A 25772-nucleotide genomic window follows, 5' to 3' on the forward strand; every position below is an offset into this window, starting at 1 on the left:
AATTGAGAATTCATCTGCATCAAGAGAGTATAAATTCTCAAGTGAGCTTCTGAAAATACTTCACTTTCTGAATAAATAAGTTAATTAAACACTTTTAAGAATTGCTGAGCTCTGTGGAATTTTCCAACTTGGAATGGTAAATCTGTCTTTCAGCTGAGCCTCGAGCCCCCGCTTCTGGACACGTTTGCCTGGCTGTCATCTCAGGTTCCATCTCTTTAAGACTAAACTCTCTGGGCTGCCTCCAAACCAGTCCTCTCTGGACGTTTATACTTTGGTCTACAGCACAATCGTTATCACAGCCTTCGGTGTTTGAAATCTCGAGTAAAATTCTGTATTTCTTGCTCTCCCTTGGGCTTATCAGTAACTCTTTTGCCTCTTTTCTATACTCTTTAGATGATCAGTTTTACATCTTCATCCCTTTTGACCAGAACTCATCTAACTACTCCTCTTGCTAGTATTGTCTCCCTACTTTTATACATATGTCGAGCATCGTTCACAGATTAAACTTCACCAAATACCCTTTTGCTCTGGCCACTCCCTTGCTCAAAAATGTCAGTGGCTTGACGTTGCCCAGGTTAAATTACAAACTCTTTAACTTGGCTAATCAAAAGTCTCTACCTTCTCTTTTTTTTTCCTCTCTGAGTTTTCATACAAACTCTGCTCCAGCCAGATGGGCTAACTCCACGTGCCACAAACACTCCTGTGCTTCTCTACCTCATGCCTTTGTTTCTCTCCCCCTCACCCCACCCTTTTAACTCCTCCTCCCATTCTTTCCAAATTCTACCCACTATTCAAGGTTCATCTTATGTCCCATCTCTTCCTGAAGCTCCCATGACTCCAAACTTTAGGGAAAACTTCTTTCTCTGAACTCCTGAGAGCTCACTGCCTCACTCAGTCTTAAAGAGGCTTTAGATGAGGCTACTTTGAATTTCTCAGGTGAATACCTACGGTGTCTTCCTAACCATTCTGTTGATGAACTTAACCTCTTTGTAATCCCATCACCTAGCACTTCAGTAAAAGTCATGCAGTTAAGTTTATGTGTGATGACATTACTGAATCATCAGTGAGCCTCTTCTTCCCTCCTCCTACACGCCCCCCTCCCCAGCTCCTGCAGGTCAGACCAGCTCTCATTTCACAGCCTCCAGAGTCCATCCATCCTTCCAGGTCCCAGTTTCTATTCTTTCTTGGGCCTTCCTCTCTCAGGCTCTATTCATGCCCTTTCAACCAAACTATGGCCCCGGGTCTCTCCCCACCCCATTCATCCTGTGTGTCAGTCAGATTCACATTGTCCTGTCATTTCAGTACGCTATTTTCCACTTCCAAGTTTTCAGTATAATCCTCTTGCATTCATAATAAAATCCAGAGTCACAGCACATTCTAACTATGAACTATAGTTCTGAACTATTCTACTTCACTATACCTAGTGAAGCTTCTTTCACTACTTTCTAACATGAGCCATCTGCCCCCAATTTAATGAATGTATTCATTTTCTGCTATGAAACACCTTACAGTTCTCTGCTTCTGTAACTTTGACCATAATTCAGGTATATTCAAGGCCCAGTTCAAATTCTCCTTCTTCATGAAGGATCGTCCTTACAAAGCCCATATCGGCTGACATCACATTCATTTTTTTGTTGGAAAATCCATTGTCTCTTCACCGGGACTGTGGTTCCAGTAAAGGAGGAGATACATTTTCCAGTTTTCTCTCAGGGCCTAACGTTGTGCTCAGTAAAGACTTGTCAGTAAAATTTCTAACTTGAAACCTCAAGTAAAGAGTAAGAAATTGACCTTAAAAAGGTAGAGAGAAAATGCAAATCCCTTGCACTTTGAAGGAAATGAAGATTAGATGACAGGGGAAGTAAAAATAAAGACCCTAAAGAACAGAAGATTATCGTGTAGAGTGAAAAACCAGAAAATTGGAGCCTGAAAGAACTGCTACCTAAAGACATTCTAAGCACACATTTTTAGCAATTTTATATAACTCTTGTCTTTTAACATACTTTTAAAAATGTAAGCTGAATGTTGTAAAGGCAACTGCCATTTTGGGAGCACTTCTATTTTCCTCTCTTCTCTGAGGAAATGGATGGTTTATGTCCTAACACCACAAAGAGCCAAAAACTCCTATTTGGGAGAGCAGCAAACAAGTAACGAGCAAGTAGAACGAACAGGGAGAGGAATGAACAAGTCTCACTGCCTCTCTGGAAGTACCACCTGCCTTGCCTGAAAAGGACGAGCAGTGGCTGCAGTTCCACGCTCATGAGCGCAAATCCACTGCCACGTTCTTGCAGCCCTACTTCCCACATCTCCCATAATGGAAAAAGTTGATCCTTTCCCTCTTAGGTTGAATTGCTCACTTGATACCCAGTTACACTACTTACATCTGGACAACAAACCAAAGAAGCAGCATTCAAGCAATTTGTGAGGGATGTGAAGACAAGAGAGGGAGAGGCAGCTCTGCCAACCCCTTCTATGCCACTTTGACCAGAGAGCTCATCTGAGCACAGGCGCTTCCAATCACTTCAAAGAGAGCTCTGCTCTGATGAATATTTTGGGGCCATGGGCCAAGGCAAGTCATGGGCTAGCACTTTTATGCTGGGGCCTTGATCAACCTTCCTTTAATCTCTTATCATGGGTTTGATTCTCGTTTTGCACCTTATCCTCTGGACCCCCTCTGTGCTGACTTTTCTTTGAAGTTGGCGGTAGACTCATGGGTAGACGGGCCATAGGAAACAGACGCACCACTGTCAAACTGGTTAAAATTGTTTTTATATTTTGCACGTTGAATTACTCAACCTCTCCACATAGACACACCTGGGCTCTTCAGATGTTTCCTTATCTGTGGGTTTCTGACATCTGAGTAAACAAATGTGGTTTAAAAACAAATAAAATTATTTCACCTTAGTAAGCAGACATAAAAAATGATGTAGTAAAGGCCAATGTATTGGCGTGGAATGCTGTTGACCAGATGTTTATAAAGTGAAAGAAAGTGTATATTACGATTTTTGAAAATCTGTATAGACAAAGAAAGTCTAAAAGGCCTTTACAGCAGTTATATCTGGGTGGAGGGATTATGAGTGTGTTTAATTTTGTTTTATTTGCTTATCATTATTTTCCAATTTGTATTAGGTGAACATGTGTTGCTTTCGCAGTAAGAAAAAAGTTTGTCTTTAATTCAAGAAAATAGTCACATAAAGACAAGAAAAGTAATCTATTAGTAATGAGCTTACTTCTTATGAATGACAATTCTGAATGTTCTACGCTGATAATAAGTGGCACATCATTTTTTTCCCAACTAATCTTCTTGTAACATTTCCCCAACTTATTTGATCATAGGAATTTAAAAACAAGCTCAACTACCATCTGGGATGTTATTAATTACTGTATTCATTACCAGGGTCTATTGTGAGGGTATGGATTAGGACATGCTGTATAAGCTGAGAAAGTGTTTGGAGTGCTTAAATCAGGCAGACTTGTTTTGAATCCCTGAGCTTTCCCACTTCTTTGTTGTACGAGAATAAGTAGTTTCCCCAAGATCAAGCAGCTAGTAAATGATGGAAACCCAGGACTTGCACTTAGGTGTGCGTGGCTCCAAGCTCACCCTCTCCCCTCCACACTTTGGCTACATTAGGTGGGAGTGTGTGAGAAGCAGTGAGCATGCTCCATTGCTTTCTCCTCCTCCACTCTTTCCCAATTAGCCTTTATTCTCCCCTTGCCACGCCCCCTTCTTTACTTTGTCTGCTCCCTGCCTTTCTGTCGCCACAGCGTCCCTCCCTCCTCAGTGTCAGCCTTATCACCAGCAACTAGTGCTGAGTCCACGGAAGAAGAAAGCATCAGAATTTGGAGTCTGTAGTGGCCGGGAAGAAAGGGTAAAAAACAGATGAATTCTTCACAGTGGGGCAAACAGACAGGAAAGTGGCATGGAGGCGTTTCGTACTCAAAGGCACACCCCGAAGTGCATCTTCTTGAGGTGGACACGTAGCAGGGTTCTTGCCTAACCTTCCTCTGGATAGAACAGGATGGATGATGGAGGGTGAAAATTCTCAGTGATATGTTGTACAGCAGTATTTTTCAACCCTGGCTAACCATGTGAATCACCTTAGAAGCCTTTAAACATACAGATGCCAAGGATAGATCCCTGATCACTTAAATCAGAATCTTTGAGGTGGTCTAGGCATTTTTTAAGGCTTCCTCAGTGATTCTAATGTCCATCCAGGGGAGAACTATCAGATTAGACAATAGAGAAACACGGAAAATGAAAACAGGGGAATCTAATATCAGGAAGTAAAGACGGTCCCATACTTAGATGAATCAGGCCTATTTCTTCTTGCCTTTCCAGTCTGTAAGTACAAATGGGCCCATGTCATGACAACCCATATTTCTAAGTACAATTGTCCCTTCTGAGTCCCTGGCACAGGATGGCAGGGAGCCACACGTGTGTCTCCTGTACAAGTCCACTCTCCTCAGGTCTCCACTCTCTATACTGGCTTTACCTCTACTACCTCCTGCCCCAGACCCCATCCATAACCTCTGGGGTTGGAGCCCTGTGATACAGGGAGAATGCCTCTCTTCCATCATCATTGTCCTAGAGGAGTTCCCAGGAGGGTTCATGGTGCCTCCAGGTGAAGAGCTCTCTTAGATTTTATCTCCATACCTCCTTCTCCCAAGAACCACAAGGACCAATGGGCCTGGTTTGGGGGAAGACTGCAACAGCAAAAGCTGAACTATATTCAGAATCACTTCTCTGATGGGAAAGGCTTTATTCAAGGGACATTTTTGTTGAGCTTGACTTTTTATTCCTCTGAGATGAGCTCTCTCTATCTTAGGAGGCTCCTGGCCCTCTCAGGCAACAGACCAGAGACACAACCACTCTACTCATTGCCAGACATGATTAGACATGGCAGAATTCCAGATACACTGGAAACCTGCTACATGTCTACCTCAAGAAGGGGCAATCTTTGGCCGGTCTTTGAATGCCAATGGCTTCCAATGTCACATGATCCCCCTTTCTTATCTATATGCCATGCTTTCCAACAGCATCAATAGCTTGCTAACTGAAAATAGAATTTTAGGCACTATACACAAGAAATATTTCTATGTTGATACATGTACATTCCACAGAGGCTACTTTTCTGGTGCTGTGTGTGTGAATGTTCATGTGTGTTTTAAAGAGATTTCTGCATGTGTCAAGTAATCCTGGGGAAACTCTCAGTAAAATAATGAAAATCTCAAATAAATATGATTGCCACAAGCAGCAAATGAATAAAGTGGATAGCATGAACCTCTCTGCTCGCACTTAATTGTGGGTTTAAGTTTATTTAACGTGGATCCCTACTTAGTAGATCACTGATGCTTTCTCATGCGAATGGATTAACAGGAATTATGAATAGGGCTGCTTCTCGTTATTTGATGGGTTTTGTTCTAAAGTCAACACTAACATTGAATTAACAAATACTGAATCATTGACCTTTGGAAAATAGTGTTAGGTTCCTATGAGCCTCTGATCACACAGCATTTTCATCAACTGATCAATACATAATCTTGTTTTATGTCTGTTTCTGTTTAATTTCTGATTTAATATATATCATTGATTCATTAACATTGAAGTCACAGCCAATAGCACTACAACTCATACCTGAATGAAGCTTATTCAACACATGTCTTTTCTCTGTAAGGCACATCACAGCCTTCTTGCACTTAGGAACACTAGACAGCACTGCAGCTCTAGGCTTGGGGGCCATTTTAAACAGTTAAATCACTAACAAAAAGCACAGAATATGTGAAAAACGTGGCACTAAATAGACTGAGAGAAGGACCCTTGTTTACAGTCTCCTTGTTGGACCTCAGCTGGGTACATGTGTGCAGAGTGATGGAAATCTTTCATCAATCTGTGTATGTCTGTAAATGACCTCGAAAGCACCGTGAGTATTGATTTGGGGGTAACAAATAAATTTTAGCCAGTAGGCGAATTAGCAAATAGGAAATCTGTAAATGATTAGGATTGACTACACTTTTGTCCATTTTTTCTTTGAGGCTTTTAAAAAATATCCAGGAAAATGTGCACAAGAAGCAACAATATTAAGTGGGAATGGTTTCAAATCACTTCTTTCTCAATTACTACTGTATTTTTCAAAAAGTCCTGGCCACTATATATTTTGGTGTTGAACATTTTAAATAGGCCAGGCATCTATTTATAACATATATGCCACATATCTGGCTTGGTGGCAAAATTTCTTCACTGATGGTTCTTGCCCTGCATAAGTAAGGTTTAAGGAAGCCTTTATGAGCAAAACTGTTTTCAGCTCTGTTCTCTCCCAATCGGACTACGCCCTTGGTTTTTTGCTCCCAAAACATTTTCACACAACATTTTCATTCTGGTATCTTAAAAATCACTGTAATCATCAGCCTGGCTTATGACTGCTATGGAAGTGTCCAGAAGAGGTCAGAGAAATGCTGGGGCACCCAGGAGCAAATGCTCCTGTGAAGGCCTTAGGACATTCATTTCTGACCCAAACTCCTATCCTAAATGTTTGCTTTACTAATAGATACCAAGCTTGATATTACTTACTAGGCAATTTTTGACAATTTAAAAATCTCCTTTGACAACATTCTGAAAGTATTGCTGACCTCATTCCCCTGCTGCCACCCTCTTCCCACCATCCCCTGACCAAAATTAAGGCAGAGTCAGAACGCTTTGAAAGAACACAAGGAAAATGCAATGTAATCACAATGGGTCACAAAGGACTCCATTCAGAAGGCAACGATGTGGAAACTAGAATCTGGGGGACCATTCCTAAATAGAAAATGACTGAATATTAGCAAGCACACCAACTAATACTAATAAAACCAAACAGTTTTCATTACAAACATTCTGGATTCTTGCAAAATCCAATCCTCCCTTTTAAATGAAATCCCTGTTTCAAATTGCTTTTGTGATATCTTGGTTGAAGAAAGGTTGGGGGGAAGAATGGGAGGGAACACCCGATGCTGGATGTAATCAGGACTGCTAGTTAATCATTTAGTCAAACACTCCCTGTCAGCCACTGGGTAAGTTCCAGCTAAGCCAAGGTCAAGTCTTGCACTAGTCCAATTGGTCAGCACCAAGAAAAGTCATCTCTATATAACTGTGCAGAAATTATCTGTGTATTTACACAGGTAGATTTGAGGGAAGTTCCAAGATAGTGAATGTTTTCTGTAGAGCTGCAATTCTCAGGAAAGGAGACCTATTTTTTGTGTTTTAGCTTGAGGAGTAGTTTATAATTGTATTTCATGTACACATGTGACCAATTTACCTTGAACGCATAGGCACAAACGCACACTCACACCCACATACACACAGGCACAAGCTATACATAGTTAACCTGGAATCCAGTTGCTATCAGATTTACAGATAAACTCACTGTCAGATTTATAGGCAAAATGTAAACTATAGGATTTTCATTAGGTTTCAGCCAAAGATGCTTATGTAATAATAATAATAAGTCAATGTTTGACCTGTGTCAGGCGCCAAGTGCTTACTTCACGCGAGTCAATTTTCTAAATTCCTTGACTTTGTTCATCATTTAAACTGTATATGGTAACAATATTTTTGTCCCCACTTTCTAGCTATAGAAATTGGTGGTAAGGAATCTGTATCCACAGTCACACAGTTGGTAAGTAGCAAAACTGAAGTTTATCCTCAAGCAGTCTGGTGGCCAAAGCCTAGGCTCTTAACTATGATGTTAAACTGCTTCTCTGGTTTTGATTATATTTCTTCCTTATGATATCTTCCCATTGCTCTATAAATAGGACATGTTACCTCTGTTTTAAGGAAACCTAGGCATAGAGTGGTTACATGCCCAAAGCCACCAATATGACTTTAGATAGAGCCTAGGTCTAATTTTAAACTGATGTTTTTCTACAGTATCATCCTTCTGTAACTCCAAATAGCATTAAAAAAATTTTGGAAGCGCCACAGAGAGAGAATCCAAATTAAATTATGTAGCAATCACTGTCTTTCTGATGCCCAATTAAGATTCTATTGCTCCATAACATGAGCATAGCTACATAAACTTTTTCACCTCATCTGACCCTAGATTTTTAGAACTTGTTGAGATAATTACAGAAATCTCAAGTCTAATGGACCTACAGTAATAATATTTAGTTGGCTCTCCCCAAATTAGTGAAATTCTTCAGCCTTATCTCATAGCCCATTTAAATGAATGGCTCACAGCCAAGAGAGGACATTCAATAATTTTCCAGTAGGGATTCCTCCAAAATTGACAACCAAAAACATTCTGTGAACAAATGGAAGCCCTGAAACTGTGTTACAGTTAAGTTAAAGTGTCGTAAGTCTAAAAATAAATTTTCTTTTTCAAGTCCAATTTGCATTTTAAATCCAAAAAGAGTCTTTGCTGGCAAAAAGCTATTAGAGATTATACTGCAATTTAAATACAATATATCACTTAAAATAAGTTATCAAGGCTGTGTGTTGATTATAATGTTAATGAATAATAATGTTCCTTTTTTAAGGAAAGATATAGAAGGTTATGAAAAGGCTACACTGTTCCCTAAGTAACTCTCATCAGTTAGATCCCAAGCTTCCTGGACACTGGTGGATGTTTCTGAAGAGGAAGCAATGAAATTACATACCCATGTTTCTCCCATTTAAACATTTTGCAATTTTGGATCACACTGTTGAACAGAAATGATCAGTCCAACTTCAGTAATATGTAATTACTGAGAGTAACTCAAAACATTCTGCCTTTGCATCAATTTTGGTTAGGGCGTGGTACAAAAAGATCATAGCAAAAGGATTAGCTGGGTCACTGGTGCTGTAGAATGCTACCTCAAACGAAGTCAAAATTGTAAAAACAAAAAAAAACTCTTCTCCAGTGGGCACTATGAAATTTAGTATGTATTAACAAACTAGGCATTTAGTTGACACAAGGTGGTATTAGGCTCCACATGTTTATATTTTTTTAATGAATATGTATCTCTGTTCTATTATAGAAGACCCAGAGGGTTATGCTAAATCATTTGTCTTCTCCAAAAAGATTTTTTTCCCTGTGGACCATGAAAAGACTCTGAAACTTTTCATTTCATTTCAACAACTATTTTTGAGTACCCCTACATGTCTGACACTATTGGGATCTGAATATATGTCATGGCGAATAAACAGATATAATCCCTGCCCTCACAGAATTTGCAGGTCTTCCTCTGACACAAGACTGTTTCTTTTATGATGCATATGAACTCCTATAGTGTAACTATATCTAGAAATGAAGGGTTGTTATGCTCTGTTCTCATTTCCAATTCCTGAATTTATGTAGTATTCAGTTGACAAGTAAAGCTCCTATTTTATGTAACTTAGAGGTAAGGAGTCACTTGCAGTGTGCATCTATAAATAAGCTTATTATGCGTGTATGTGTGAGCTGACCAGGAGTCTGAATGAGCGTACTATGAGTGAAGCAACCTGGGATAGAGGAACCTTCGAGGACAATGGTCAAAAACCAGCAGCACTTAGCCAAACAGAGACACTCAAGGGAAGGCGAGCACAGGGCCTCATTAAAGGAGAGCAGAGATGAGTTACTGAGAAGGAAGAAGCTCTGAGAGAACTGGAATTGGAAAAGAAAGCCCAGACTAATGGAGATTTTGGTCGCAAGGAGCTGGAAATGCTTACCTGAGTGGGAGATTAGTTGAAAAATCTCCCTGAAACAGGAAAATAGTGGGAAAGAGAAATGCATACAGAAACTGTTTCCTTGTTGACCCAGTTCTAGCTTAGGAGGGTAGAATTAACTAGGTAAATTAAACAACCAAGGAAGAGAGTAATTGACTTTACTGCTAGCAAAGGAGATAGATCAGACAGAAAAGAGTTTGAGAGGGAGATACAGAACTGAGAAATCTAATTTACGTATGTGAGACAAAGCCCGAATGAGACCACTTCTTTGCTGCTGTATTTGTGTATCAGGTGCCCTAACAAACACCTTGCCTAGACAACATTGGTTTTGTGACCAAGATAAGGAACCTGACAGAATAAATATAAAAAATAAATTAAATATTCATTTATGCAACCAATATTTATTGACAACTTACTATGTGCCATGCACCTTGCTAGCTGCTGGAAACAGAGTGGTAAGTAAGATAGAAATAGTTATTACAGGGGCAAAACTAGACATTGCACAACTAACTACAAGTGAGACGTGAGTCATGGGTAAGCATACAGGATGTGCTGGGAGCGAAAGAGTTAGCTAGGCAAAGATGGAAGAGGGAAGCCATTTCATTCCTTCATTCATTCAACAGATATGTGAGTCAGGAACAGAGTTGTGGTCCAGGCAGAGAAGGTGAGTGACAGCCTTGATAAAAGAGGCAACCGAAAGAGGACTGGAGTATAGAGCGGCTCTCTGTGAGTGTGGAAAGATAGGCCATTCTCAGAAGGAAGGACACAGGATAGATAAAGAATGAAGAGCTAGATCCCCAGGGCCTCAGAATCCCAGGAGGAACCCTACCTGTCTTTGATTGGTGGAAAGAGACCTGTGGGAACTAATAGTCAGGGGCTTGGCCTTTGTCACCCTGTCCAGTTTAGGAAAGAGATCTGATCATGGGAAGAAAGATTTACTCTTGCTGAGCTTGCAGGAAACAGCCAGCCTTGTCCTAGAAGTCCTTATCTTGGGCATCTAATAGAAGCGGGTCCTTTCATCCTCAATCTATCTGTATGGCTGGTCAAAAAGTTCCAAATCATCTCTTCAACACATGCCCTTGCCAAGTCAACTTAGGCTTTCAGGAGCCCTAGTTTGGACAAGGTGTCCCCATGAATCTAGACAGAGTTCTCGTGGATTGCAGATGTTAAGCTGCGGGACGACCTCTTCTGTAAGGTTCATACATCATGGCATCATTCGTATGACTGTATGGCTAGGTGAGAGATGGAGCCTTAGACCATCAACCATGAAATAAGTTATCAGTATGAGATGTGCAGTTTCTAAGAAATAACTCAAAGTATATTACCAGGTAATCCGCAGAATATAAAAACAATGATAATTATAGGTACACCCTCTACCCACAGCAACGATTCTAATTCCAACACCTTGCACAATGACTAGTTCATAACAGACACTCCAAAAGAATCCTTCATTCTCAGTTAAGTCTTCTGTTAGGAAATTATCACCACCTGTTATTTAAAAGCCATACTTTTACTTTATCAGATCTTAAAATATTTTGATACTGGTTTCTTATGCCTGTTACTACACTCGAATAAAAATGGCTTTTATTGTTCATTTAAAGTCGGATAGGCAGTATCTGAAAAATTTTGAACTTTCAACACTTAATTAGATTTTCTTATATTTAAATAAAACAAGACAAAGAACTGATTCCTCCCTCCTTAAGTTTTTAAAATTAATAGGTGTGGTTGGCTGATGGTTGAGGGAAAAGCCAGATCCTTGGCTTTCTGTGTTGGCATATAACATTAGTGAGCTGTTTCTTCCTCAGCAAATGAAGAAACATTTTTCTTCCATATAAAATGTGTGTCATGTACATAAACTGGGCTCAGGTAGAAGCAGTCTGAGCCAATCCAGTGAGACTGAATCTTATTTTAGATAGACCACAAGGAATCAGCAACAGAGGAAGTTCCTGGCTAAGAGCAATGGAGAGAAGCTACACAGGGACAAGGAACTGCAGGCAGCTGTGACAAGGGGGCTGTACCCAGCAGACAGTGTGGTGATCCAAGAAAGTTCTTCAGGCAAAAGGCAATGAGGTTAAGAATTAAGCTGGGTTTCAGTCCCAGAAGATGGGGAAGAAAAAGCAGAAACTCAATTTCCATAGCTAGGGAATGAGCCAGAAGTGAGGTCCCAGGGGACAAGGTAGGAACCCACTCACTACAGCTGGGGTCAGAGGCAGCTCACCAGACGTGAGACTGACTGGAGATGGAACCAGAGTCGCTGGCCTTGTTCTTAGTAAGGGCCTGGGCCTGCAAAGGGGCTGATCCTGCAACAAGGGCGTTCATGGAACTCAACCAGTTCGTCAGCTTTGCAAATCCTCCCACTTCTTTTCTTTGTTTTAATTTTATTACATAGTTGTTGAAATACATCATGTAAAGTTGCATAGTATCTATAGCTGCTAACTTATATTCTCTTTTAAAGATTCATATTTGCATGGATACGAGTTTAAGGGGACTTTCAAGGTTTCACTTGTGCCATTTCTTCTCAACACATTGTCATTTCCTTGCTACAGAATATTATATACACCGGGCTTTGAGAAATATTCTGTTCAGTTAATGACTTTTCATATATTGCTTTTTTATTTGATTCACTTAAATATAATTAAATTATTTCTCTGAACAAATACAATTGTTAATACTTTGTTTCTTGGCTTCTAAGTTAGTGAAATCATTGATTGCTATATACATGTGTTCAGGGATAACGAATTCATTTTGGCTTCAGACTGGCAGAGGTATCAGAAACATCCTAATTTCACTCAATTAATTTCATTATACCAGAAGATTAAGCCCCTAGATTTTACAAAAACTTTCTTTTCTGGAAGTATTTTTAAATAACTACTAGATCCTCAAGCACATCTTATTACAAGTCTTTAATGACTTGGGAGTTCTTTCAATAAGAATTTCTTTGAAGTTCAAGAAAGCCTTGATTAACAAAGGGAACTACTTAAAAGATATGGCCTAAGCCATCTTCACCATTTTATAGTTGGCTTGCTTGTTTTTGCTTTAAGCATCAAGCACAAAGGAACAGATGCACTGCTGGCTACTGGTTACCTGCTAATTGATTTCAGTTTGACTTCCTAATCCTTTAGTCTGTGCTGTGGACCAAACCTCTCTTTATTAGTTTCAAGCTAAGGTACCTACTGTCAAGACTTCTCTGGATTGAAAAGTATCTGAAATGTGATAGTTCCGTTTGGACTTTTTTGTTTCTTTTAATTTTGAAGGGAGATCGTGCCTCTGAAAAATGTTTAAACAAACATTTTGTTTTGAGATAAGAACTCACTGATTCACTTTGAGTTTTTATCTAAGCTGGTGAAAAAACAAATAAAAATGAATTCATGAGTAATTCAAATTCCATCAAACGGAGTTCCCGCACAACATGCCAGACAGGCAGCCCTCCAGTGTCTCCTTTCACCGGCTGCTGTTGATCCACTGGAGTGACATTATCACATATGACAACAAAGAAGTCGAAAACCCTACCCCGTGTGGACTAATTTCTAGATCGGGTGGCACATCCTATGATTCTAGAATCTGACTCTTGTCAGCAAACACTTCCCTCCATTCAGAAGGGTATCTCCTACAATCCTACCTCTAGAGAATGAAAGAAAGGGCTTTGGGTTGTATGAGGAAACAGGATTAGAAGAGCATTTCTAGAGTCATCTTGGGCAAGAAGGCATGATTTATTAAGCCCTGAGCCTACTCACGGATACTCCCTTCAGCTCTCTGATTTAAGGGAAACCCTCTCCCCTGAAGCTCTCTCTCCCTCAGCACTCTGCACACTGAAAAACAAAACCAGTCTTCTTCTATCACTCTATGCAGCCTCCAAATCATTCCTCTCCACTGTGTTTATTTAGGATTCTGCCAGCTGACCAGCCCCACCCACCTCATCTACTTTATCTCTGTCATCCACTAACTTCCTAGACATTCATCTTTGTTTATTAAAGACTCAACACCTCGCTCTGTCTTCCCTTCCACAAATGTTCTACCATCTTCCCAAGTAACATCAGGGACTATGTGGACAATCTCTGCTACTCTCTGGCTTAAGAATTTCTTAACCTTAGAAACTCTCATGACCTTCACCTCCATTCCACATCTGTACCTGCATTTTCATGGTCCTAATGTTGTTAACACCAAGAAATATTCAACTTGAGTAACCTACACTTTGGCCTTCCCATCCTTAGAAGTTTTTTCATTTCTTTATTCCCTCTGCACCTGCTCTTCTACTTTCCTGAGAATTCTCACTTCATGCTCACTCTGTTCTTCCTTTGCCTTTCTTTCACCTTCTATCCAGCCTACATCCTGTGGTGTCATCATTTAAACCATCAACTCAGCAAAGTATTTCATTCCCTCGCCCCTGCACATGAGCCTACCCTGAATCTTCCCAGCTGCCTACCTTTTCCCTTCCAACTCTAGGCTAAGATATTTAAGAATGTTTTTTACAGATTTATTGATTGACTTCTTTATTGCAAGCTCCTTATGAGCAGGGACTTTGTGTTGTTCACTTCTGCATCTGCAGCAACTAGAACAGTACTCCATAAATATCTGTGGAAGATATTACCTGTGATGCTGGGAAAACCCCATAACTTCCTGGTTTAATGCCATTTCAAATTATGGCCTTCAGCTTCAACAGGGCCATCAATTCTGTGCACAGCCTTTCTACGTGGTCCTGCTTAGCCTTCCCTCCCACTCCATACACTGGCCCTTTCCAGCCTTCAATACCCTTACTTCCTCTTACACAGAGAAAACTGAAGTAACTGGATGAGCCACATGGCTTCCCATCCTTCTCAGCCTCTAACCGTACTTGCATGCACACTATCATCGCTGCTTTCCCCCTGGTAAGAGAGGAAGAGGGGGTCCTCCTCTGTTTAAGAGGGGTCCTGCCATCTTTTCTCTGGATATATCCTCTCTTACATCCCCAGGAACAAGATCCATCAACTTTCCCATCTTCAATGGAATCTTCAACCTCTTCCTTTCTGCCTTCATTTCTTGTCCTACTCAACCTCTCAGCTGCATTTAACTCCAGTGATCAGACTCTGATTTTGAACATACTCTCTAACTTTTGCTTCAGTGATTTTATACTTTACTGATTTTCCTTGTACCTCCCTGGCTCTTCCTCTTCAGTTTCTTTGAAAAAATCTCCATTCCTTCCTGGGAAATCTCAACCACCTCTCCCCTATGCTGATGACTCCTGAATCCTTATCTCCAACCTAGACTTCCCTGAACTACGCCACACAGAAGACTCACCAGTATCCCAAATCTACACTGTCTCAAAGGGAACTTTTCGCTGCATGGGCCCCAGCCTATTATCCAACCAGCTCTTCCTCTGTGTTCCCTGGCTCAGTGACTGGCAACACTTACCACCTAGTTTCTCACGCCAGAAACTTGAGTTACATTTCACTCCTTTTTCACAACCTCACATATTTACATAAACACTATGCCTTATAAATTCTACCTCCTAAATATTTCTCAAATCCATCTATTCTCTACACCCTGTTACCATCAAATCCAGGCAACCCTTAGCTCTCATCCAGATTAAGTGCGCAGTAGCCCAATTCCTTGCCCAGAGTCATTCTTTAGGTACAGTCAGTGACCCTTCTCAACAATTCGGATCAAGTCATGTTTCACTGAAAACCCTTCCTTCTGTAACTTCCCATTGCTATTACGAAGGCTCAAACACTTTACCACAGACTACAAGATTCAGTTTCTGCCTATCTCTTGTGCCAGCACTCAAACACCCTTCTCACCCCCACTCTCACATCCACATTCATGCCCACTGTGACTCAGCCCTATAGCCATTCTTCCAGTTCTTTAACCTTGCTAAGCTCTCCCTCATACCCGGGACCTGGAAATAGTATTCCCTTGTGTGGGTAAATCTTTGTCTCCACTTCACCAAGTCTGTGCTAGCCAGCAGGCAAGCTTGAATATGTTCCACTTCTGCTTAAAATCCTTTAGATGCTCCCCATAACATATTTATTCATTTTCTACAGACTTGAAGAGGAATTATAACCCAGTGCATTTCACATTACACGCCAGCCATCATGAACCACTTGCAGATCCTACACTCACCCAGCCTTTGCATGCATCTTGCATCCAGCCTGTGCACATGCTGCCCTCTGCTCCACTGGCCTGGCAACCTCTGAGTGGCCTTCTGAACTAGCAGATGACATTTCCTCTTGCGAATGCTTTCCTGGCCCTGTTAGTTACAATCACTCTAGCTGCCAGTCTATAATGACTGATGTGGTTTAGGCGCCCTGTTCTCAGAATGGCTGTAGCACTGCTTCTCTCTGCCTTAGCACTTACCCAAACCGTATGGTAATTTTGTTTATTGGTCTGTCATGCTGACCAGACTGTCACTTTCCTGACGACAGGGTTTATCTTAGTTCATACTCCCAGTGTCTAGAAAAGTGCTCAACATTTAGAAGGTGCACAATTAATGATTTTGAGAAATATAAAAAAATGACTGAATGAATAGATGAATGGATGAGGAAAGACATTGTTCTGAAGTCTCTATGAAAACATCTGTGCCCGCATTCTACTGGGGAAATTCAGGGGGACAGTCCAGGTTCAGCTTCTCCATTATTAGTAGAAAAACAGGCCTAGTGACCCTCTGCTCTGACTTAGTTTTTACTGAGCGGCACAGTCTGAAATCGCACCCGTTAAAGCAACCAGTTGGTTAACATATACCTTTTAAAAATGCAAATGTCCAGGGAATTCCTACATATCTTAAAGCAACCAGTTGGTTAACATATACCTTCTTTTACAAATGCAAATGTCCAGGGAATTCCTACATATCTTAATGTCAATTTATTTACTTAAATTCCTTTCCCCCAACACTTATCAGAGACCACTCCGCTGAAGGAATTGGAACTCTGTGTGTCAGAGAGGAGGGAGGTCTGGCATGGGTATATTCGAAAAGTTTCCCCAATTATCCTAATAAGCAGCCACAGTTGAGAATCACTAGTCTTCAGCGCTTTTCAAACTTTACTGTGCACTCTCCTCTCCTGGGGACTTTACTAAAAATGCAGCTGCAGATTCAATAGGTCTGAGGTGGGGCCTGAGAATTTGCATTTTTGCAAGTTCCCAGCTGATGCTGATGGTACCGTGGACCACGCTTTGAATAACAAGAATCTAGTTATTCTCCTCTTACCACAGGCCTCTGGCTTATTTACTTTGAGGGGTTAATCACTGGGGAGGGAAGGGCTAACAGTGAATGTCTGCAAGGGTAAGCACAGAATAGCTACGTGTTCAAATCAAGTTGTGCTTGACTGGCTTTACAGAAAACAAACAAAAAAAAGCGTTTTGCTTTACAGGAAACATGGATCCAAGTGCCCATTTCTGATTGTGTTCATTTCACAGTTCATTCACAGGCTGAACTGTCACTCCCTGTGCTAACATAGAGCACAGTAGTCAAGGAAAATGTTAATAAGAGATGACATTTTTACCCGAGACTATCTAAAATGTACTTTCTCTCTCTCTCTCCCTCCCTCCACCCCTACCCTCTCTCTATTTTTGGCTACACCTTCCACTTAAAAAATATATTGACTGCTTTCTTTTGATTCTCACTAAATAGCTTTTTTTCCCTCAATAAATAGCTTTAAGTAGCGCATCTGTTACTTTCATGAAAGAACACATTAAATGGGATATATCTGTGCATTATACCTGTGGTGCATCTCCTTGAAGGATGCATAACATGAAATAGGCTGTCATTAATCTTTGCTGTTTCTCTGTAAAATAAGACACTTTTAATTTCAATTTTGTAGGTAAGGAAAATGAAACGCGGAGGGCTAAACTGACTTAATTAAGATCGCATACTAACAACACAGGATGTGGCCTGAACTTACATCTTGGTTCTACCATGTTGTTGGCTTAGTGGAAAAAGAAGCTGTAATCTTTCAAAAGATTGTGCCTTAATTATTCGTAACACTTGCATCTCTTTGAAATAAAGTTTACTATTTAACAGCCTTGCTCCTGCACATATCTATTGTTGGAATTTATCTATATTCTAGTCATCTAATTATTAACCTACATTGTTCATAAAAGAATTCAAAGTGGCCTTACAGGGATACAGGAAATAAAATCAAATACATTAGCTGAGAAAGAAGGAGGAGGGCATGAATAATGCTAATGAATCAAATGTATACAAAGATTATAATTATAGGTTAAAAACAGATCTCTTGACACACTGGTAGTCAAGGTGAAAAGGGAAACACTTCATAGAACCCTTATGAAAAACCACAATTTCCCAGAAGTATGAGTGTCACCAGTATCCACTTTGTGGTAGACCCAGTATTCCGCCTTTGATTGACAGATGACAGGTCCACCTGGCCCTACCATACCACATATATCTCTCACTTGCTCTGAAAGTGAAACTCCAGCACATGGAAACAATGCTTCCAATGTCTAATTCCGAAATAACTTCAACTTCCTAGTTGATTTACAATTTCCACAGACTTTTCATCAATATAACACTAATACGATGAAATAATAGGTACTCACTCAAACTGAGAAGCTTAAGTTATTTAGTGATTTGGTAGGCACTGAAAACTACACATAATCACTTTGAATTGTGGAAATAGGAATCAACGGACTCAATACTTAATTACAATAACAAGCATAAGATCAAAACAGAAGATAATTACTTACAAATGGACACTGGAGAGATGGGAAAAAAGGGATAAGGGTGATTTTGTTGCTTTTTATCCGCATACCATAAGATTCACCCAATGACTTTTAATACATTTATACAGCTGTGCAGTGATCACCACAATCCAATTTAGAAAAATTCCATCACGCCAAAAGGTTTCCTTTTGCCCATTTGCAGGAATCCCTGCTCCACTCCCAGGCCCTAGGCAATAGCTCTTCTACTTTCTGCCTCTACAGTTTTGCCTTTTCTGTAAATTCATATAAATGAAATTATATAATATGCAGGTTTTATTATTGTCTGACTTATTTTACTTCGTATAACATTCTTGAGGTTCCTTATTGTTGCATGTATCACAGTTTGCTCCTTTTTGCTGTTGTGTAGTATTCCCGTTTATACCCATACCATATTTTGTTTATTCACCTATTGAGGGGTATTTGGGTTGTTTCCATGTTTTGGCTACTATGAATAACGCTGTAATTTAAAAATCACATGAAATCCTTTTGAGGACATGTATTTTCATTTTTCTTAGGTAAATACCTAGGAGTGAAATTGTTGGGTTTATGGAAAGTGTATGTTTAATTTTCCACATAAACTGCCAAATGTTTTCCAAAATGGTTTTTATATATCGCACTGGGATGGACTGAAATATTTTACATTCCCACCAGCTACGTATGATAGTTCTAATCTCCACATCCTCACCAACACGTGGTATTGTCTACCTTTTTTATTATAGCCCTTCTAGTGGGTATGGGGTGAGGGTGTTTTGAACAAAGAGAATTTATTCCAGTTTTCAATCAGTCAGAAATCGGCTCAAAACAACCACCCCCCACCCCAGAATTTCCTTTTCTGAATGATCTCAGAGAACAAAATTTTTCAAGATTCAAGGGCTTGTGTAACTTTCCCCTTACAGTCTTTTTAACTCTTTATTTTTCAATTTCCCTTTAAAAATCTATCAATATTATTAACTGGAGCTTCATATTATATCAAAGGCTTATTGGGAAGCACCTTGCTACACCATGGATTTTGGTGAGCAGGACAAAGCAAGACCCTTCAACTGCAGAGGGGCCCTCCCATATTTCTCATTTTACAATGTTGAACATAAAGCTGGGGTCCTCACCCCACCCCCTGCAAGCTAGCGTTTATATCCACTCCTTTACTCACAGGTAATGTTCGCAGTTGTAAAATAAACCTTAAGATTCCAAATAAGCTTATCAGGCATTGCTAATTTTCTTTCCTTTTAACCACTTAGTCCAACTATACTATGTTTTCAATACCTTGACCTTGCACTAAAAAAAGATGTTGCACTACTGCTTAAAATCTACCCAGAAGGTTAAAAAAAAAAAAAAAAGTTACATATGTGTGTATTTATCACATCACATCACTGACTCCCTTTCTTGGAAAGGATGTGATTGACAGATGCTAATTTTGACTGGAGAATTTTTGAAGCAAGTATTGCTACACAATTGTCAGGAGAATGGTGTCAGGGAAGCCGCCCAAAGCAAATTGCCACATACCACATTTAAATTAACAAAGGTGTGCTTCAGCAGCCTTTCCACTAGGATGCCGGCTGCGTTATTGCCTGAAGGATTTTTTCAAGCTGAATTACATAATGAAATAGCCTCATCTCCCACTCTGAAAGGCTGTTACATGCCTAGCAGCCCTCAAGAGTCTGTCTGCGGTCTTTCCTGTACTCATCTAGTTGTGTCATTTTTCTTCGTGGAGGCTTCTGGGGTGTTAACAGGCAAGAAAGGAGGGACCATGGCCCACAGCAATGCAGAGATTCCTTGTTGCTGCCATGAAAAGGCCAGCTGGTAACAAGATACTTCACTTAGGGCACTACCAGGATCTGGTCCTTGAAGAAATGTTCAGATATTTGGAAGGTTCATTTACTTCAAGGGTTACAGCTCAAGCCACACAAAAGTGATTATAAATCAGAATATGAATACATAATCTCACCAAGCTTAACATATCTTTCAAGAGAACAGAATGCCTCCTTTCCCTGTATTAATATTTAAATACTCATCCAAAGTTTGCTTGATGAGTAAAGAATTAAAGTAAAGGAAATGGATAGTTATGAGGGGTTTCATCCAGGTCCTGATGCTCCACAAACCTGTCCCTCAGGGCTGCCACAATTGTGCAGTGTACAACCTGCACAACTGTACAGATGGTCTTGCTCTCTCTTGAGAACTGTATGGCTCGTGTATCTTAACTTGGTTTCTCTATCCCCTGGAGAGTTTAGGACTACACTGCTAATGTTTGCTTCTTTAAACCCCTTAATTCCATGTTGTGTTTGATGTACTAAAATCACTGATGAAGCTGATCCACTGTTCTCAGTAAAGTAGCTTGTTTCTTGGTCAAAGAAATATTCATTCTCCTCCTTCTTAGTCTGTATTTAATTATTTCAACTCTCTGAGAGTCATCTTATGTCCTTTAGTTCCAAGTTCTAGCATGAGCGGAGGCAATCTGTTCTCAAATACTGTACGTACAGGCACAGAGTATTAAAAGTTTGATAGACTCCTGGTCTCCTTTGAGGCAACAGGGAAAAGTGGTCATGAATACAGGTTCTGGAGTCAGGCTGCCTGGAGTGCAATCCTAGCTCAAGTTTGTTCATCTGTAAAAGGAATGTATAATGGTACCTACCTCACAAGGTCATTATGAGGATCCAATGTAAACTGCTTACAATAGTGTCAGACACATAAACATTCAGTAAGTGTTAGCTATTATTATTCTATTTTATCTTCTATTTTTACTTTATTATATTACATACCTCAATTTAGTAATAAAACACTAGTTTAGCAAGAAACACTGTGTGTGTGTTTTAACTTTTCAAAGACAGCCCCCAAATAAAAGAACTATGGAAGGGTGTATTATTAGTTCCCTATTGCTGCTACAACACATTGCCACAAATGCAGTGACTTAGAACAACACAAATTTATTATCTTATGGCTCTAGGGGTCAACAGGGCTGCATTCCTTCTGGATGCTCTAGGGAAGAACCATCCCTTTCCCTTTCCAGCTTCTAGAGACTGCACACATTCCCTGGCTCATGGCTATATTACTCCAAACTTGGCTTCCTCTGCTTCTGTTGTTACATTTTTCTCTCTGATTCTGACCCTCCTGTTCCCTTCCCCTTACAAGAACCTTGTGATCACATAAGACCATCCCGATAATTCAGGATAATTTCCCCAATATCCTTAACTTAATAATCACCTTTGCAAAGTACCTTTGGCCTTATAAGGTAACATATTCATAAGATCCAGGGATAGGAAGTGGACATCTTTAGGGAGGCATTATTCTGTCTACCACAAAGGGAAAAGCATTAGATGATCTCTTGAGATTATTTAAGCCAGTGGTACCCAAGTGGAGATGATACTGCTGCCCCAAGGAGACATGTGGCAATGTCTGGAGATACTTTTTGGTTATCACAGCTGGGAGAAGGTGCTGATAGTCACCTAGTGGGTAGAGGCCAAGGGTGCTGTAAAACACCCTACCATGCACAGAACAGCCCCCTTCTCCATAACAAAGAATTATCCAGCCCAAAATGTTAACAGTGATGAAGCTGAGAAATTCTGATTTAAAGTATATGATTCCTTGAAATCTTAGTAAGGTTGCAATGCAATGGAAGCCAGTTTCAGGATTTAGATTTACACAGAGACGTTTGAGAAATCACATCCGAGCTCTATAATTCCATGTTTTTAACAATCTTATATAGTAAATAAGAGATGAATAGTATTACTCATACTTTAATAGTAGGGTTTTGAACACTGCCTTAACTTGTAATTTGTTAATAAGTGTTTGTTTCATTTTAGGTCTGGTGTAATCTTTCAGAGGGATGCATTTCTTATACAGGCAAGTTAATTTAAAGTACGTCTTGTAAACAGCATTTTATGTATATTACAAATATTTAAATTTATAGAGGCTCAGATTTAAAGGACCCAACACCAAACAAATGTCAAGATGATCCAAAGCTTTCTGCAGTATTTTATTTTTGCCTTGGTGTGGCTTGACCTCCATGCCTTGACTTCAAAGGATCAAAGAGAGAAGTGCATTTGCCATGACTTTCCCTTCCATGAGGAGAAAGATTTCAGCTAAAACCAACTTTCACTTGAAATAAGCGCCTTGGGTATCAATACCTAACTTTTCTAATTCTCAACAATTTCTGTGCTCAGGTTTGAATTCTCCCAATCTTTTAAAGTAATCTATAGAATTGCTGGTAGGAGACTTTATATTTTTTTCAACATCTTTTATTCTGTCTTTCTTTTCTTTCCATCCACTCCACTCTTTCACTCTCTCCCTTTTTTTTCTGTCCTAGATTTCCCCTAGAGTTTTCTTAATCTGAAGCAACTTCTAAAAGCAATAGTTATGTTTTCTGTGGCAGAAAATATTTTCTAACCAGTAGAGGACTCTCTCTCTCTCTCTCTCTCTCTGTGTGTGTGTGTGTGTAGGGCGTAAAAACTTTATCCATAAGAGTGAGTTTCATCATTTTCCCCCCAGGGAGGAAGAGTAACTATGAATATGAAAGTATTCTAGCAGCTTGTGAACCAAAAGAGCAGAATGAAGAAAAACACACAGCTATTCAGCAACCTTGTTTACCACTGAAGCTACTTCTATTGTATACATTTCTCTGCCAAGGTATAGTTCTGTGCGGTGCTTTTTACATTTGGTATGATTTCTAAACTACAATTAAAGGATACAGTTTAAATACATTTTAATGAGTTAAGCCTTGCCAACCAGTATAAAAAAAAGCCAAAGCCATACCTCTAAACATTAAGTCACATGTAAGATTCCAGATTCCAAATGTCATATTGCTCCTTAGGTGGGTACCACTAAAGGAACCTGCTCAGATCTCTGGGGTACAATCACCTGTAGGATTTTACAAAGATATGCCTACCTAGTCAAAGGATCTAGTTTCTTCAAAAATAAAATCCAAGAAAAAAGAGTGAGAGGGAGAAAAATCTGAGAGAACCTACAGATTAAGAGACTTAATAGATGCATCAAGTATACTGAGGACTGAGACACTTAGAGATAATTGGAGGGCAACACATAAGTGGGAGTTACTCAAAACAGAACAGCATGAGCATATAATAGGGCAGCTGGTAGAGAGAAAGGAGAGATAGGATTTAGGGAGAAGCAAATGGTAACTTTGACAACTTGGGCACATACCAACTCTGGCACAGAGACCCTGGACATCTCCCAGGCAAGGCACCTGTGCAGCCATTTCTCTGAGGAATAAAGAAACTTCTTTTGTTTCTGGGAAGGCCCTTGGATGGGAAAGTGCATGTTATTACACTGAGGAGCAAATGGCTGGTATCCCAATCAGGTCTCCCTCAAGCTACCCACATCATGTCCCAGAGTGTACATGTGGTCAGTGTACTTGAGATGCAGTGCGGGGGGGAAAAAAGGCAAAAAGCAATACAGAAAAACAAAGAGCACATACATACTAAGGACATTAGACTATAACCTAGAATCCCACAATATTTTCCCATTACTATTTTGCAAAGGTCAGTGAATAACAAAAACCCAGATAAGACAATCCAACAGAAAATGGTTAAAAATCATTTGGGACAGATTATTTCTTGGAAGAAATGTAGACATCAGAAAGGAAGTTTACAATCTCTTGTCAAAGGGCATAAACACTGTGATCATATCCAAGGTGCTATGCCAGCTACCACCTTTCTTCTCCTTGTCAAAATGTTCTTTTTTTCACCACATTCTAATTGATGTGACTTCTATAGCTCCATACACTTCTCTGTTCCCTTCTCTGACTTTTCTTTTCCTTCTACTCTAATTCTTGATGTCCTCTTAAGTTCAGCTCTTACACTTCTTCTACTTTTAGGAACTCAAATATTCCCAAGGCTTCAGCTATCACCCCTTGGCTGACAGATCCTAAATTCACTTGATCTCTACTTTCTTGCTGTCTATCACCACTTGGATGTTACCCCTGACTTAGACGCAATAGGTCTAAATCCACATTAATCACAACCTCCCTAAAACAAACTTACCTCGTAACTTTGCTATTTCAGTATGAGCTGCCACGGTCTCCTGAGTCCCTTGAGGTTTCAAAGTTGGTGTCATTTTCAAAGTATTCATATCCTTCATTTAGCAAGTCAGTGCTATTAAGCCATCTAATTGTTCCTCACATTGTCTCAGAGCTCTTTCATCCCACTGCAAGCAGCCCTCCTAAACTCACACCTGGATTACAGAAGCAGCCCCTACCTGCCCTCCCTCCCTAGCTTTTCACTCAATCCACCCAGCCTAGCGTTCTCAGAATCATCTTCCAACTTTTACCTTAACGAGTGATCTGTTCAGGAAAATATCCTTTTCTCTTTTACTACAAAATCAAGGCTAAATATGAATTTTCAAACTCTCCATAACGTGTCCCTATCTATCATGCCTACATTTTCACTGCTTCTCTACACGATTTACTCCTGTTCTTTCTTCTAGTTTGGAATTCCCTCTTCTGTACCTCCACTTCCAAATCCTAGCCCTGCTTCAAGACCCCTCCCAAATTAACTTTTCCACCTTGCTTTACAGAACTATATGTCACTCCCTTTTTCATTCTTACACCTCTAATGATCTGCATTGAGAAATTTAGCACTTAATGGTATGATGCGTGCCATTTCAAGTGCTGATTTTTTTTCTCCAATTACATGGCAAGCTCCATAAAGCTACAGATATAGTTCTCCATCTCTACCCTACCATATACTCTGGGGTTGAAAAGAGTGAATTCTTTTTTGGAATGAATAAATTAACAAATCTATTACTTAAGTATATTTTGATGTTCTTTGACTATTAATTAATGACCTATAACAAATAAAAATATACACAAAGCAAATATAGAGATCTATTAGCATTTGATTTTTAAATGTTATACATCAATTGTAAAACTATTAAATTTAAAAACTATCTTCTTACCTGATTTTATGCAGTCTGATGACTTGCAAATACCATCTAGAAAAAGGAGGATATATGCATAAATATTTGCAATACACATATTCTTTCTCCCTACCTTTTGTTCTTTTATAAACGGCCAATTAAATAATCAATTCCTTAAAGCAAGAACTAAAACCTAAGTATTATATATCATTGACAGTAGTTAGAAGAAAATATAGAGGAATAAAATAAGCAAATCCTAAATTTAAAATTTTTTAAATGAAGGAAAAAAATGTATTTCTTATATCATCCCTGACCACTAAGCCCTAGGTCTATTAAGTTGAAACATCAGTTGTTTTAGTCTGGTAATCTTTTTTTTTTCCATTAATGAACCAACCTTTTCTAATCCTTATTGTGAAAAACTTCTAAGGCTCAAATTAGACCTCTTAAATTCTTGTAAAGCCGTTTAGAATTTCAATGACACAACAGAAGTTGACTAATTGAAGTTGGCTATAAAATTGTGAATACTTTCATCAAGTAAAATTATACATTAGAATCTTCATTAAAATAC

At 39.6% G+C, this 25772-nt stretch overlaps 1 protein-coding gene across 4 annotated transcripts in view; it reads right to left on the reverse strand.

Annotated features, from left to right (window-relative positions):
- Window positions 1–25772, reverse strand: part of MME (membrane metalloendopeptidase) — a 91138-nt gene that overhangs the window by 59897 nt on the left and 5469 nt on the right. For all 4 annotated transcript variants that reach the window (XM_060297618.2, XM_030844647.3, XM_030844646.3 and 1 more), the window contains one exon: window positions 25244–25279. In XM_060297618.2, coding sequence (XP_060153601.1) covers window positions 25244–25279 — 36 coding nt within the window. The remainder of the gene's footprint in view (window positions 1–25243; window positions 25280–25772) is intronic.

The sequence above is a fragment of the Globicephala melas genome, chromosome 4 (genome assembly GCF_963455315.2).
Source record: "Globicephala melas chromosome 4, mGloMel1.2, whole genome shotgun sequence".
Lineage (NCBI taxonomy): Eukaryota > Metazoa > Chordata > Mammalia > Artiodactyla > Delphinidae > Globicephala > Globicephala melas.